The sequence below is a fragment of the Nicotiana attenuata genome, unplaced genomic scaffold (assembly GCF_001879085.1).
Source record: "Nicotiana attenuata strain UT unplaced genomic scaffold, NIATTr2, whole genome shotgun sequence".
Lineage (NCBI taxonomy): Eukaryota > Viridiplantae > Streptophyta > Magnoliopsida > Solanales > Solanaceae > Nicotiana > Nicotiana attenuata.
In genome coordinates this window covers 29,017-42,021 of record NW_017673504.1, presented here as the reverse complement: position 1 = coordinate 42,021, position 13,005 = coordinate 29,017, and the positions used below count along the sequence as shown (strand labels likewise).

Below are 13,005 nucleotides of genomic sequence, written 5' to 3'. Positions count from 1 at the left end.
GGAGTAAAATACGCGATGCACTCTTTTTTCCTTACTAAGGGTTTTCCCACGGGGTTTTCCTTATAAGGTTTTTAATGAGGCACGTTATCTTTTAATGAACATCCAAGGGGGAGTGTTATAAATATATATTATATTACGGATGTTCATTTAGTACTCCGTCATAAATAAGCTTCCTGAAGAAGCTTATCATTTCGGTACTCCATTATGGATAAAGACTACCCCGGCAGAAGATTATTTATATCTGGTACAGAAGCAGCTTACAAGTAGCTTACACAGCAGCTTCCTTTCTTCTATAAATAGAAGAGATTTCAGTTCATTATGTACATCAGTTTGAAGTTGAATAAGATCAATCTCTCTCTCTATACTTGTCTTCGGTTTATTTACTTTACAGTCTTTATTTTATAACAAATACTACATTAAAAAGTTGCTACCCACGCCATTTCTCTTTAATTTGTTTTATGGTATTCGGCTAGAACTATGCCAAATAGCCAATTTTTGCCTTTCATAGTTGGGGTCAAAATTGGGCCTACCTTTAACAAATTGGCCTACATTTATCATTCACCACTGACGAGAAATGATTAGCACCACGAATCGCTATCTGTTCAACATGAGACTTAAAATTAAACAACAAAAACTTATCTTAATCAAAGAAGGGCATGAATGACTAGTTTTGCATTGTTAAGAAGAATATTTTGAACCTTTTTTCCAAAAATAAAAGAAAGAAAAAATACATTAACTCTGGATCTTATCCATTAACCGAGACAAATGAAATACTCCCTCTATCCCGATTTATGTAATCCTCTTCACTTTTTAATAAGCAGGGACGGCTACGACTTGCGGCAAATGGTGTCACGCAATACCGCTTCGTCATAATTTTTATTAAATATGTATATATAAGTATTATACAAAATGAAAATATTTGGTATAAATATAAAAATCACAACGCTTTTCATTATAGTAATTTATTCATTCATTCATTTTTTTCAAATTTTGACGTTGCTTATCAAAAATCATTCGTACGCCTCAATTAGTCTATCCTAAAATGGATGACAAATTTATATATTTAGTAATAATTCAACTTTAAAATTTTTCTTTTTATCCTTCATGAAATAATTTCTAGCCATCCGAATATTTATGGTTTGTTTTAAACTACAAGTTTTAATTGTTTATTTTATTTCTTAAATATTGTGCCCGATTAAAAAAGTTCACATAAACTAGGTCGGAGAGCGAAAATTTCATTACCTAATTTGGGTACGAGCATTATTCCAAATCTTAAGATAACACAAAGGACAACTCTAATTATATACTTACAGCCTCAAAACCAATACTGTTGACAGATCAGCTATACCCCATCCAGAACAGCCACTCCTAACTTCCAGTTTTGACTCGGCCCCTTTTCCTTTCTCTCTCCTCCACGTGTCACCTCTATATCTCACCTTCTCAACCGAAAATTTTCACTTTTCCCCTCTATTCTCTCTCAATAGCTCTGCAATTTTTTAGGTAATGCATTTTCACCTCTGAATTTCACTGAGTTTTTCTTTTTCTCTGTGTTTGATTTCAGTTCTTTTCTTTTTTTTCCTTACGCCATTTCTCTGGTAATTTGTTTAATTAAGGTTTATTAATTTTCTGTTTTTTTTGGTTTCTCACGATTGATATATATCTGTTTTTGTACGTTTTTGGTGGTAATTTGATTTGATCAGGTTGCGGTTTTCACCATGAGTGGTGCTACGAACCAGTTAATATCTGTTAGTCCGCCGGAGCTCAGGTTCCAATGTAATTCTCTCTCTCTCTCTCTCTCTCTGTTTTCATTTTGGATTTGTTGTTAAGACAATTTGAATATAAGAATTTTTGTTTACATTTCTTATTGATTGTGTGGGTTTATGTGTTGAGATGTGTAATTAGATGAAATGAAAATAAAAGAGGGAGAAATGATTTGGCTTTCGGTTGATTTTCTTTGGTGCTGGTGTTCCGGCCAGCTTATGCACACCTTGACTATTCCTCCGAGTACTTCCCCACCAAGGCAATGATTTGGCTTTCAGTAGATTTTATTCAATATAAGTGACCATTTTACCTTTGGCACAACCATTAAGGAAATAGGAACTCCTAAAGGAAAAAAGATGTATTTACTAAATTAACCTTAATTAATTGTTACTTTGACACATTGGAATATGTAAATAAAGGCAAATTTTGAAAAAATAAAATTAATTCTTTCTTGGTTATGTCCATTTGGATCAAAATAAAAAGGTAAAATGGTTACTTATTGTGGACCGGAGGGAGTAGCTCTTTGGATAACATCTGAAAAAAGTTCGTGCTTAAAGAGAAAAAGGAATTGTTTTTGCAAAAACTTCTTGAAGAAATTAAACAAACGCATTTGTGGAAATACTCCTTGTAAGTCTTTAAAGAAAAGGAATTGTTTTTGCAAAAACTTCTTGAAGAAACTTAAACAAACACGTTTGTGGAAATACTCTTTGTAAGACTTTAAAAAAATTCCATAGGAAAATGCTACCTAGTAGTCCGCCTCTGTGCTCTTTTTGCAATTCTTGTTTATAGGATTTGTTATGATGAGGAAACTTGTAATTCCATTTATTTGATTGAGAGAGAATTCCCATTGCTTGAGAAGTTTACTAACTCAGATACACAAGGTGGTTAACATAGCGGAGATAAAAACGTAAAGACATTGTGAAAATGACCTCTTTATGCAACATCGAGCATATGTATGAGAGATGAACACGGTGAAGGTACCGTGCAGAGTCATATTCTTTATCCTGTTCTGTTTTATATGAAGATGTTACTCTTTGGAGAATCAAACAATTTTATCTTCGCCTACGATTTATCAAATACTTTTTGAATATTCTTACTTGTCATACACACTCATGTTTGGTTGTGGTTCTGGAATTTCCTGTCTCAGTTGAGTTGGATAAACAAAGCTACTGCGATCTTAAAGTCACAAACAGCACAGAGCATTCTGTTGCTTTTAAGGTATGCAGTATGCTTCATCTCAATTCGAATAGTTCTATTAATCCTTCATGTCTTTTTAAAGGACTGTTGTAACTCATTATCATATGTGCACTCTACTTATACTCCTTGTTTTTCGTTGATAGGTGAAAACTACTTCCCCAAAGAAGTACTTTGTTCGACCGAACACTGGTATAATACAGCCCTGGGATTCATGTTTCATTCGAGGTGCTGTTCTTGAGCTTGAAGTTCTGTGCAATTCACATAATTTTTCTATATTACAAATAGTTTTAATTGTTGTAGCAGAATATGTATGCTAGACACTACTGGCCTAAACTCAATTACTAAGATTGATATCTTTTCAGTAGGGCGGGTTGGCGTTTTATATTGATCTTTAAGTTTTGTGATGTGTCTGTAGTCACCCTTCAAGCTCAAAAGGAATACCCACCGGATATGCAATGCAAGGACAAATTCCTCCTACAGAGCACAATTGTGAATAATGACATTGATGAACTTTCTCCGGATACTGTAAGAATTTTATGTGGAGAGAAGTGAACAATCTTCTTCCTATTTTGTGGTATTAGTATTATTATTTTTGGTAACTGTTGTATTAATTTATGTTGATGTATCCAGTTCAACAAGGAAGGTGGAAGAACCGTAGAAGAGTCCAAGCTTAGGGTTGTTTACATATCTCCTCATTCATCTCCTGGACATTCTGAAGATTTTAAACAAAGTTCTGATTTCACCTCTGTAAGTTCTAACTTTAATTTTAGCTCGCGTTTTTGTCTACTGCTTCAAGTGCTTGTTTGAACTTCGCCTTTCCCACGAGATGTTGGTATTTGTTCCCAAACATCATAATGCTGAATTTCCTTAGGAGATGATGACCGGTGGCTTAGATTTGTAAGCATGCAGCTAATATTATCTTAGTTTTCGAAAACTTGGCTTATTTTTTTTTTTCAGTGATAACTTCTCATATTTGCCTTTCTACTTTTCTCCTCCCATATTTGAAAAGCCAGGGGTTGCTCCCTTTTGTGATATGAGTTGTGCTTTTGGTTGGATGCCAGTGTCTGTCTTTTATCTTATCGCACCTTAGTATTTTTCTAGGTAAAATTTAATTTACAATGTGAATGTAGAACACTTCCTATAATACCCATATGGATATATAAGATAACACCGGGTAGCAAAAGGAGCATCAAAGGGACCATGTTTGAGGCAGGATTTCTTTTGCGATTGTTATCTAAGCAGTTCAGAGTCTATAGAATTTCCATGTGCTCTGCTTATTTATCTCTCTCTGCCTCATTTCCGACGAACCTTATATACTCTCAGATGACTGGCCAAACGCGTAGAGCATGTAAACTTTTCAAAAGCACCAATTGCTTTACTTCCTCACTTATGCTATATGACCTTCAAAACAGATTGAAGTGACTTTTCTGTAGCAGTAATTATCTGATATCCTGACTTAGTGATGAGATTTTGAAAACAAATGGTTCTGCCTCCCCCTTTAAGGCAAGCAACAAATACCAAAGCTTAGAAGCTGGTACTCTTAAGCTCTGGTTATCTGTAATGACATAGTGTTCAGTCAGTGAAAGGAATATTCTGTGTGACTTGAGAAATATCTAGTTTGTATTGGTATGGGAACTTTTTATGTGCATTTTCTACTCACATGTGTGTGTGGAAGGGAATAATATTTAAGTGCCCTGCGTGTGACTTGAGAAAAGTTCTGCTTGCATTATATTTTCTAGTCTGCAATGATCGAGTCTGTGTACATGAAGATAGAGTATAGACTAGAATCTAAGTGCAAATTTTAATGCTAAACTTTTCCCCTTTGATGGTTAGAATCAAGCATTGCAGCGTATCAAAGATGAAAGAGATGCAGCTGTCCGACAAACACAACAGCTGTTACAGGAACTGGTAAGTTTTGCTTATTAGTGTTTTCCCTTTGATGTGAGTAGCTGCAACTTTATCCATATATGGGCATACACTAGTCTAAATAGTACTTAATATATAAGCTGGCTCAGTATACAGAAACTAACTAGTTGGAATTATCCACATCAATACATGATAAATGGTTGATTGTACATTGGATCATAATTTGATCATTAATAGTTCATATAAGACATTGCATCCTTATTTTTGCACTATTTTGAATTTCAAAAGGTAAAAAAGACTAGTTTTTGGAAGAAAAAACTCTTGAAGTTGCACTTTCAGCAGGGAAAGCGTGATAAGTCTGTTATATAGCAATTTTCCTTAATTTTGCTTGCTTTATAAGGAGCAGGCAGTAAGCATGAAAAAAAGAATAGGACAGCAAATTAAGCTGGCCGCAAAATTTATTAGAGTATACAACAGTAAACAGTTATCTAAGCTTTCGGAGTTTCTTGTCTCTCCGAGAGCAAGAATGAATTGATGACAATTTAGGTGCTTCAATTTTGAGCTCATATCATCTTCCGCACATATTGTGTAATATTGGATATTGATAAGCTTAACTGGAGCGACATGGTCAGTGAGTATTCATATATCCGATCCCAACTTACTTGGAAACGAGCCTTAGTTGTTGTTGTTGTTGTATCATTTTCTACACATGAAATTTGAAAACAACTTATTGCAGAAATGCAGGGTAAGGCTGCGTACAATAGACCCCTGTGGTCCAGTCCTTCTCTAGACCCCGTGCACAGCGGGAGCTTAGTGCACCGGGCTGCCCTTCTCATATTTTCTGCTTCTCTAACTTGCAGGAAATTATGAAGAGACGAAGAAATCGGAATGATCCAGGCTTCTCTCTAAAGTTTGCAATTGTTGTCGGAGTCATTGGCCTAATGGTTGGCTTTCTGCTGAAACTGTTGTCATCGCCTTCTGTAGAATAGCTCAAGTTTCTTCATTCTTGGATTTTACTGTATAATTTTCTAGTGCTGATGAAGGGAAGAGCTTTCTAGCTCTGTTAATTTTGTGTAAATTGATCAATTTATATAATTTTTTTAATTTTTAATCATTTCTCATATACACACACACACCATTCTTTATTGGAGATAGATAAGTAGCGTTTCATATGCTGAGTTGCTAGGGACTTGAAAATTAAAGGTTATATTACGAGACAACAATAACAACATACCTGGTATTATTTCACACCATAGGAGAAGCAGGAGCAGTTTTGGAGAAGAAGAAAAAAGTAGTTTCTCTCCAAAAGGACTTTTGAGAAAAATACACTTAGAAGCAATTTTTAAAAGCTTGGCTAAATATTAATTGCTGCTCGGAAGTGCTTTTTAAATTAATTATTAATTTAATATATTAAACAAAGTCTATTATGTACTATATCTGTGTATCCTTTTTTATTCCTAAAAAATAGCAGATGAAATAGAAGGCTTAGAAGGGGGATAATGAAATTATGTGATCGGGTCTTCCAAAAGCAAAGGAATGATCCGTTTTTTAGTTAACTGACCTGATGGGTCCAACAAACAATAAATTATAACAAATATCTAAATTCTAAATTATTAAAAGAATAATAGACTAAGATTCTAAATAAAGGATAATACATAAACGGGATCTTCTTTTATTCAAACGTCTTGTGATCTTCAACCAGTTATGCGCTTCAATATAATTACCGAGAGTAAGCGCTATAGCCTGTTTCCAATACTCAGTTGCTTGATCGAACTAAGCCTCCGCAATTTCAGAACCTCCCTGTCGAATGGTCTGTTCTCCCCGGCCGGAATAGGTAGTTCAATTCCTTCCCTTAGAAGCAAATATAAATTGCATCTCACAAATAAACTGACAGGCTATAAATTTCGCCTTTAAAAGAAGTTGGACTAGTTTTTCCTTTGACAGACAACTGTAGCCTATTGTGTTACCGGGGATAGAATTTAAATATTAGCTTCAAGAAAAGGCCATCTGTGCAGATACCCTTATGACGCCTACAGGCAACATGATCTCTGTTAGGATTGAGAAATCTAGCTATGTAAGAAGAAATTGAAAACAAAACCCTAAAAATTAGGAGAGAAGAATCGGATCCTTTTCTTATTCTCAGAACATTTCAATGTACAAAATGTCAATCTGTTTATTCTAGAGAGTTCCTCTCATTTATATACAAGCAACTAATCAAGTAATACATGGGTTAAAGTGTAAAGTAATAAAACTTTGTGTTGGGTCATGAAGTGGGCTGCCCGATTGGGCCTGGACTATCTTGTGGAATTGGGCTTCGGTTAACATCCCTCTCAAGCTGGAGGGTGCAAACACTCAAAGCTTGCCCAAAATTGTGTGATGAAGAGGTCCATATAAGGCCTTGGTCATGATATCTGCCAATTGACTAGAGCTGCGCACAAACTGGAGGGACACCAACCCAGATGATAAGCAGTCGCGAACATAGTGACAATCCACCTCTATATGCTTTGTGCGCTCATGAAAGACCGGGTTCTTGGCAATGTGTAAAGTAGCTTGGCTGTCACAAAATACTGGGACAGGTCTTGTAATGGCAAGACCAAGGTCATTGAGGAGTCGAACCAGCCAAGATATCTCAGCAACCACCTTCCTCAAGGCCCTATACTCAGCCTCTGCAGAGGAGAGAGAGAGATAGTGGGCTGCTTCTTGCTTTTCCAAGATATTGGATAGCCACCAAGAGTAATAAAGAAATGTGTGACTGACCTCCGAGAAAAAGCACATGTAGCCCAGTCAGAATTAGAGAAAGCAATGAGAGACAAATCAGGTGAATTAGTCAACAAAATTCCTTGAGCTGGGGCAGACATTAAGTATCTTAAAACATGTAAACCAGCCATCATATGAGGGACCCTGGGAGACCATAAAACTGGCTTAAATGCTGAACTGAATAGGCAATGTCAGGCCTGGTGTGTTGTAAAAAATTTAATTTGCCAACTAGTCTTCTATAAATGCTGGGATCTGGGAGGAGATCACCCTGGTCAACAGACAATTCGATCGAGGGATATAGAGGAGTGGCAACCGAAGAAAAATGAGAACAATTGAATTCATCCAATAAGTCTGAATTATACTTGTCTTGATGCATAACATAACCATCAGGATGAGAAGAGACCTCCAGACCCAGAAAGTAGTGGACCAGACCCAAGTCTTTGATCTTGAATTGGTCATCCAAAAACTGTTTCAAGGCTGTCATTTCAGCAATGTCAGTACCAGCTAAGAGAATATCATCAACATAGACCACGAAACAACCAAAGAATCACCAAAAGACTTAGTAAATAAGGAGTAGTATTTTTGGCTAGCAATGTAGCCTTTCGAGAGCAAGGCATCAGACAGTTTAGAAAACAACTGCCTGGAAGCTTGCTTAAGGCCATACAAAGACTTCCTGAGTCTACAAACCAGAAGAAGAAGAAGAAGAAGAAGAAGAAGAAGAAATCTGAAGACCAGGGGGTATCCTCATATACACTTCCTCATGTAAATCACCATGAAGGAAGGCATTATTGACATCAAGTTGAAATACAGTCCAATGCCTCTTGACAGCAAGAGAAAGAAGACATTTGACAGTAGTAAGTTTGACAACAGGAGAGAAGGTCTCAGTGTAATCAATGCCTTCCCTTTGAATGTCACCCCTCTAATAACAAGTCTAGTCTTATACCTCTCAATAGAGCCATCAGATTTCTCCTTGATCTTGTATACCCACTTGCAGGGGATAGCCTTCTATGAAAAGGCAAGGGGAAAATGTCCCAAGTATGATTAGCCTCAAGTGCCTCAAATTCCTTTAGTATGGCCTCTTTCCAAGCAGGATGAGAAGCAGCCTGCTGGTAAAATTGAGGCTCAAGCAAGTGCAAGTCAGAGGTAGAAACCTTGGGATTCAGAGAAATAGATAAAGAAGGAAGAACAGAAGAGCAAACATAGTCATTTAAGTAGATTGGAGGGTTGACAGTCCTTCCAGATCTCCTCAAAACAGGATGCGCGGGGAGGGGGGTGGGAACAGGAATGGAAGAAGAAGGAGAAGTAGAAAGATGGGAAGAAGAGACATCAGGAGGTGAATAAACAGGTGTAGGGGAAAGAGAAACAGGTGCAGGAGAATGAACAGATGAAGTAGGAGTAGGAGCATCACTGTAATCAAAAGTAGGGGAAGGAAAAGTGGAAGAAGATGGGAGATGATAAGGAAATATGTGCTCATGGAAGAACACGTCTCTAGAAAAATAATAGAATGAGAAGAAAGATTGAGGAGTTTGTAACCCTTCTTGCCACAGGGGTACCCCAGAAAAACACAAGGAATGGCTCTAGGTTGAAGTTTATCTCTACTTTGCTTAGGGTTGGTAGCATAGTATAGGCAACCAAAAGACTTTAAGTGATCATAGGAAGGTGGATAGCCATGTAATTTTTCAAAGGGGGAAATATCTTGAAGCACAGTAGAGGGCAACCTATTAATCAGATAAGTGGCTGTGAGGATACAGTCCCCCCAATACTTTAGGGGAAGTTTAGATTGATATAAGAGGGCCCTAGAAACTTCTAAAAGGTGTTTGTGTTTTCTTTTAACAACTCCATTTTGTTGAGGAGTGTGAGGAATGGTGGTTTGGTAGGAAATACCATTTGCAGAAAAGAACATTTGTGCTTCAGCAGTGCTGCCCAGTTCATAAGCATTATCAGACCTAAGACTTTGTACATTAGAGTTGAAATGAACTTTAACCATTGCAATAAAAGCCTTAAGTACAGAAAATGCAGTGCTTTTGCTGATAAAAGATGAGTCCAAGTGACTCTGGTGAAGTCATCAACTAAGGTCAAAAAATACCTGAACCCATTATAGGTCTAGGTATTATAAGGACCCCATATATCAATGTGTACAAGTTGAAAAGGAGTAGATGAATGAATAGAAGAATAGGCAATCTTTGCTGTCTTGCCATTGGACAGACTTCACAAAAGAAATTTTGTTTGGATGATATCTTTCCAGATAGGAAAGGAATTGACTTCATTCTAATAAATGGTACATGACCAATCTTTGATGCCAAAACAAATCAGTTTTATTAATACCAGGGGAATTACAAGTGTTACATGAGTAGTAGAATCAGGTAGAACATTGAAAGATGAACTAGAATCATTGAAAAGAACTAGAAATGGAACTAGGAATTGAACCAACAGACAAGGTAGAAGAATTCATAGCTGGATTCAAGAAGTATAATCCATTTGCAGCTTTACCAATTTCCAATGGCCTCCTCAGAGAAGGGCCCTGTAAAATGCAGGCAGAAATGGTAAGAGGTGTAATGCGTCTGAATTGAACAAGAAGTTTATGAATAGATATTAGATTGAAATATAATGAAGGAACTAACAGAACATTATGTAAAATCGTATCTGGCCTGAGTTGTAGAGAACTAGTAGATATGACTTTTACTTTGTATCTATTAGGTAGAGTTATTAAAAAAGGTGTGGTAAGTGGTGTTAAGTTGTTTAAGAGGTGTTTGTGAGGTGTCATGTGGTTGGTTGCACCTGAATCTAGAATTCAAGGGTTTGAACCTAGATGTGACACTACACATGCATGAAATGCAGCAGAATGGACTTGAGGGTGGTTAAGCACACCTGCAAAATGAGCAAACCCAATGTTCTCTGAATTTGTTGATTCAGGTTGCATAACAGGAGGATGCAGCTGTTGGAAAAGAGTCATGAGATGCTCATATTGTTCTTTGCTAAACCCATGACCATTGTTCTCAGAAGACTACCCATTGCTATGACCATTGGTATAAGATGTGTGTTGGATGTGACCTTCAGACTGAACACAAGCAGCATACCTTTTGGATTTGGTGAACTTGAAATCAGGAGGAAATCCATGGTGCTTATAGCATTTCTCAATTGTGTGGCCAGTCTTTTTGCAATATTTGAAAGACGACTGAGAGGAGGAACCAGATCCTCTCTTTTGTTCAAACTGAAATCTTTGAGTAAAGTTCCTAGCAGGGGGTTGCACAGAGTTGTTTTGAACAACATTTCCATAAGCATTAAAAGAGGCAGACTCATTTGAGAAGCTGGTAATAGGAGCTGAAGATTCCTTCTGCTTTTCATCATGATAGAGCATGGAATAGGCTTTGCTCAATGATGGAAGTGTTGGCATCATGAGAATGTTACTCTTACAGGTAGAATATGACTCATTTAAGCCACTAAGGAATTGGTATATTTTCTGTTGTTCTATAAATTTTGGTAAAGCCTCACATGTACAGACTGGTGCTACATAAGCAATGTTAAGTTCATCCCAGAGTCCCCTGAGTTTCGTAAAATAGGTGGCAATGTCTAAAGACCCTTGGGAAGCAACATTGATTTTCCTTTGTAACTGAATATACTTTGAACCATTTGATGTCCCAAACCTTTCATTTATATCAGCCCAAATATCCTTGACAGTTGCAAAACACATTACACTATTTGCTATGTCTTTGGATAGGGAATTTGTTATCCATGCAATAACCATCTCGTTACATCTTTACCAAAATGAATAATAGGGTAAATTAAACTCAGATTTAGGAACTCTACCAGTTATAAGCCCTAATTTATTCTTAGCAGAAAGGGCAATAAAATATTTTTACGCCAAATGACAAAACCACCCCCATCGAAAGGGGGAGAAACCAAATGAGTACCAGGACTGTCAGATGGATGAACAAAGAATGGATGAGATGGAGGAATAGTAAAATCATCAAAACCAGTTATCACAGGAGAAGAACTAGATTCTGGACTACCTATGAAATAACCTTAGGCACGTAAAATTCCAAAAATAGAGATATTAATATAATCAACCAACACTAATAACTCGGAGAAGTGGTGAAAAGAAGATTATTGTCCCTCTTTGCAACCTAAAGAAGGTAAGGCCTTGGAAACAAAAGAAGTAGCGACCAAAAGTAGCAGGTTTGAGTAAACATTGGCGATATTAGTAAAAATACCAAGAGAAACACCGTACAACTCTCAATAGAAGATAAACACCATTGAAAAAGCTCCACAACCCAAAGACTTGATGGTTTATGCGCGGAAACAGACGAAGATCGACGATGTGAAATTCTCCATGAAACTCGATGAGGGTACTATGGACCGAAAGAGCAGATCGAGGTTCATCGATTCCATGGCTCTGATACCATGCTAGGATTGAGAAATCTAGCTATGCAAGAAGAAATTGAAAACAAAACCCTAGAAATTAGGAGAGAAGAATCGGACCATTTTCTTATTCTCAGAACATTTCAATGTACAAAATGTCAATCTGTTTATTCTAGAGAGTTCCTCTCATTTATATACAAGCAACTAATCAAGTAATACATGGGTTAAAGTGTAAAGTACTAAAACTTTATGTTGGGTCATGAAGTGGGCTGCCCGGTTGGGCCTGGACTATCTTGTGGAATTGGACTTCGTTTAACAATCTCTGTGAGTACATACTGTTTAGAAATCATAAAATTTTGATGACATATTTGGATATGTTTGAAATTTGCTTATAATATTTAGTGTTGTTGTGCTTGGAAAAATGAAATACGACTATGCTACGTTATTGGTATATAACTAATTTAATTAGATGAAATTGTTGAACACTAAATTTATTCTTAACGTGTCTAGTGAAGAACAAAATGGATGAAGTCACATAATAGACCCCCAACTAGTTTGGAATTCAGATATAGTTGATTCATCTAATTTAGCTAAAGAAAATAAGTTATGATATCTTGTGTAAAATTGTAGAAACATTAAAAAAATAGGAAGTAACTATCAAAAATAAAATAGGAATGGAGATAAAGCAAAATCCTAAGCAACAAGACAAAGGAAGAAAATTGAGGTAACCATTTAGAAATGTGGTGGGATAGTCTGAATTACCTTAATGAGATGTTTCAAGTTTGAGCTGAAATAATATTGAATAAAGACAATTAAACCACCAGCAAGAGGTTTCGAGTTCGAGTATGGAGTGATAAGTACTCATTCATTTTTAACCAGATGTATCGAGTCTGAATCTTGGAGATAAAATCGCCTTTGCTAGGGAATACTTTATTCCCTAATAAGATACTTTTGACGTAAATTCGAATTTAATCAAGTCCCACTGTGGGTGCTGAACATTTGAGAAACTAAAGAAAAAAAGATAATTAAAAAGAAAAAGAAAAAGTTGGGGTGTAAATGTAAATA

The 13,005-nt window shown here is 36.4% G+C and overlaps 1 protein-coding gene across 2 annotated transcripts; it reads left to right on the top strand.

The window, feature by feature from the left end:
• The first annotated feature begins 1,407 nt into the window (after positions 1-1,407).
• Positions 1,408-5,935, top strand: LOC109216565 (vesicle-associated protein 2-1-like). 2 transcript variants are annotated; one of them, XM_019380728.1, is made up of 8 exons: positions 1,408-1,500; positions 1,701-1,773; positions 2,909-2,979; positions 3,102-3,183; positions 3,374-3,483; positions 3,589-3,705; positions 4,792-4,866; positions 5,685-5,935. In XM_019380728.1, exons 2-8 carry the CDS (start codon positions 1,716-1,718, stop codon positions 5,811-5,813), a joined length of 642 nt encoding a protein of 213 aa, XP_019236273.1. In that variant the 5' UTR covers positions 1,408-1,500; positions 1,701-1,715; the 3' UTR covers positions 5,814-5,935. The 2 variants fall into 2 exon arrangements, with proteins under 2 accessions (XP_019236273.1, XP_019236274.1); XM_019380729.1 differs by lacking the exon at positions 1,408-1,500 and adding an exon at positions 1,566-1,595.
• The last annotated feature ends 7,070 nt before the right edge of the window (positions 5,936-13,005 follow it).

What these genes read in the sequence shown, in the direction of transcription:
- LOC109216565 (XM_019380728.1), top strand. Translation starts at nt 1,716, where the DNA reads ATGAGTGGTGCTACGAACCAGTTAATATCTGTTAGTCCGCCGGAGCTC. An exon ending in ATGAACTTTCTCCGGATACT is followed by an intron (nt 3,484 to 3,588) that starts GTAAGAATTTTA and finishes TGATGTATCCAG; the next exon opens with TTCAACAAGGAAGGTGGAAG. An exon ending in AACAGCTGTTACAGGAACTG is followed by an intron (nt 4,867 to 5,684) that starts GTAAGTTTTGCT and finishes TCTAACTTGCAG; the next exon opens with GAAATTATGAAGAGACGAAG.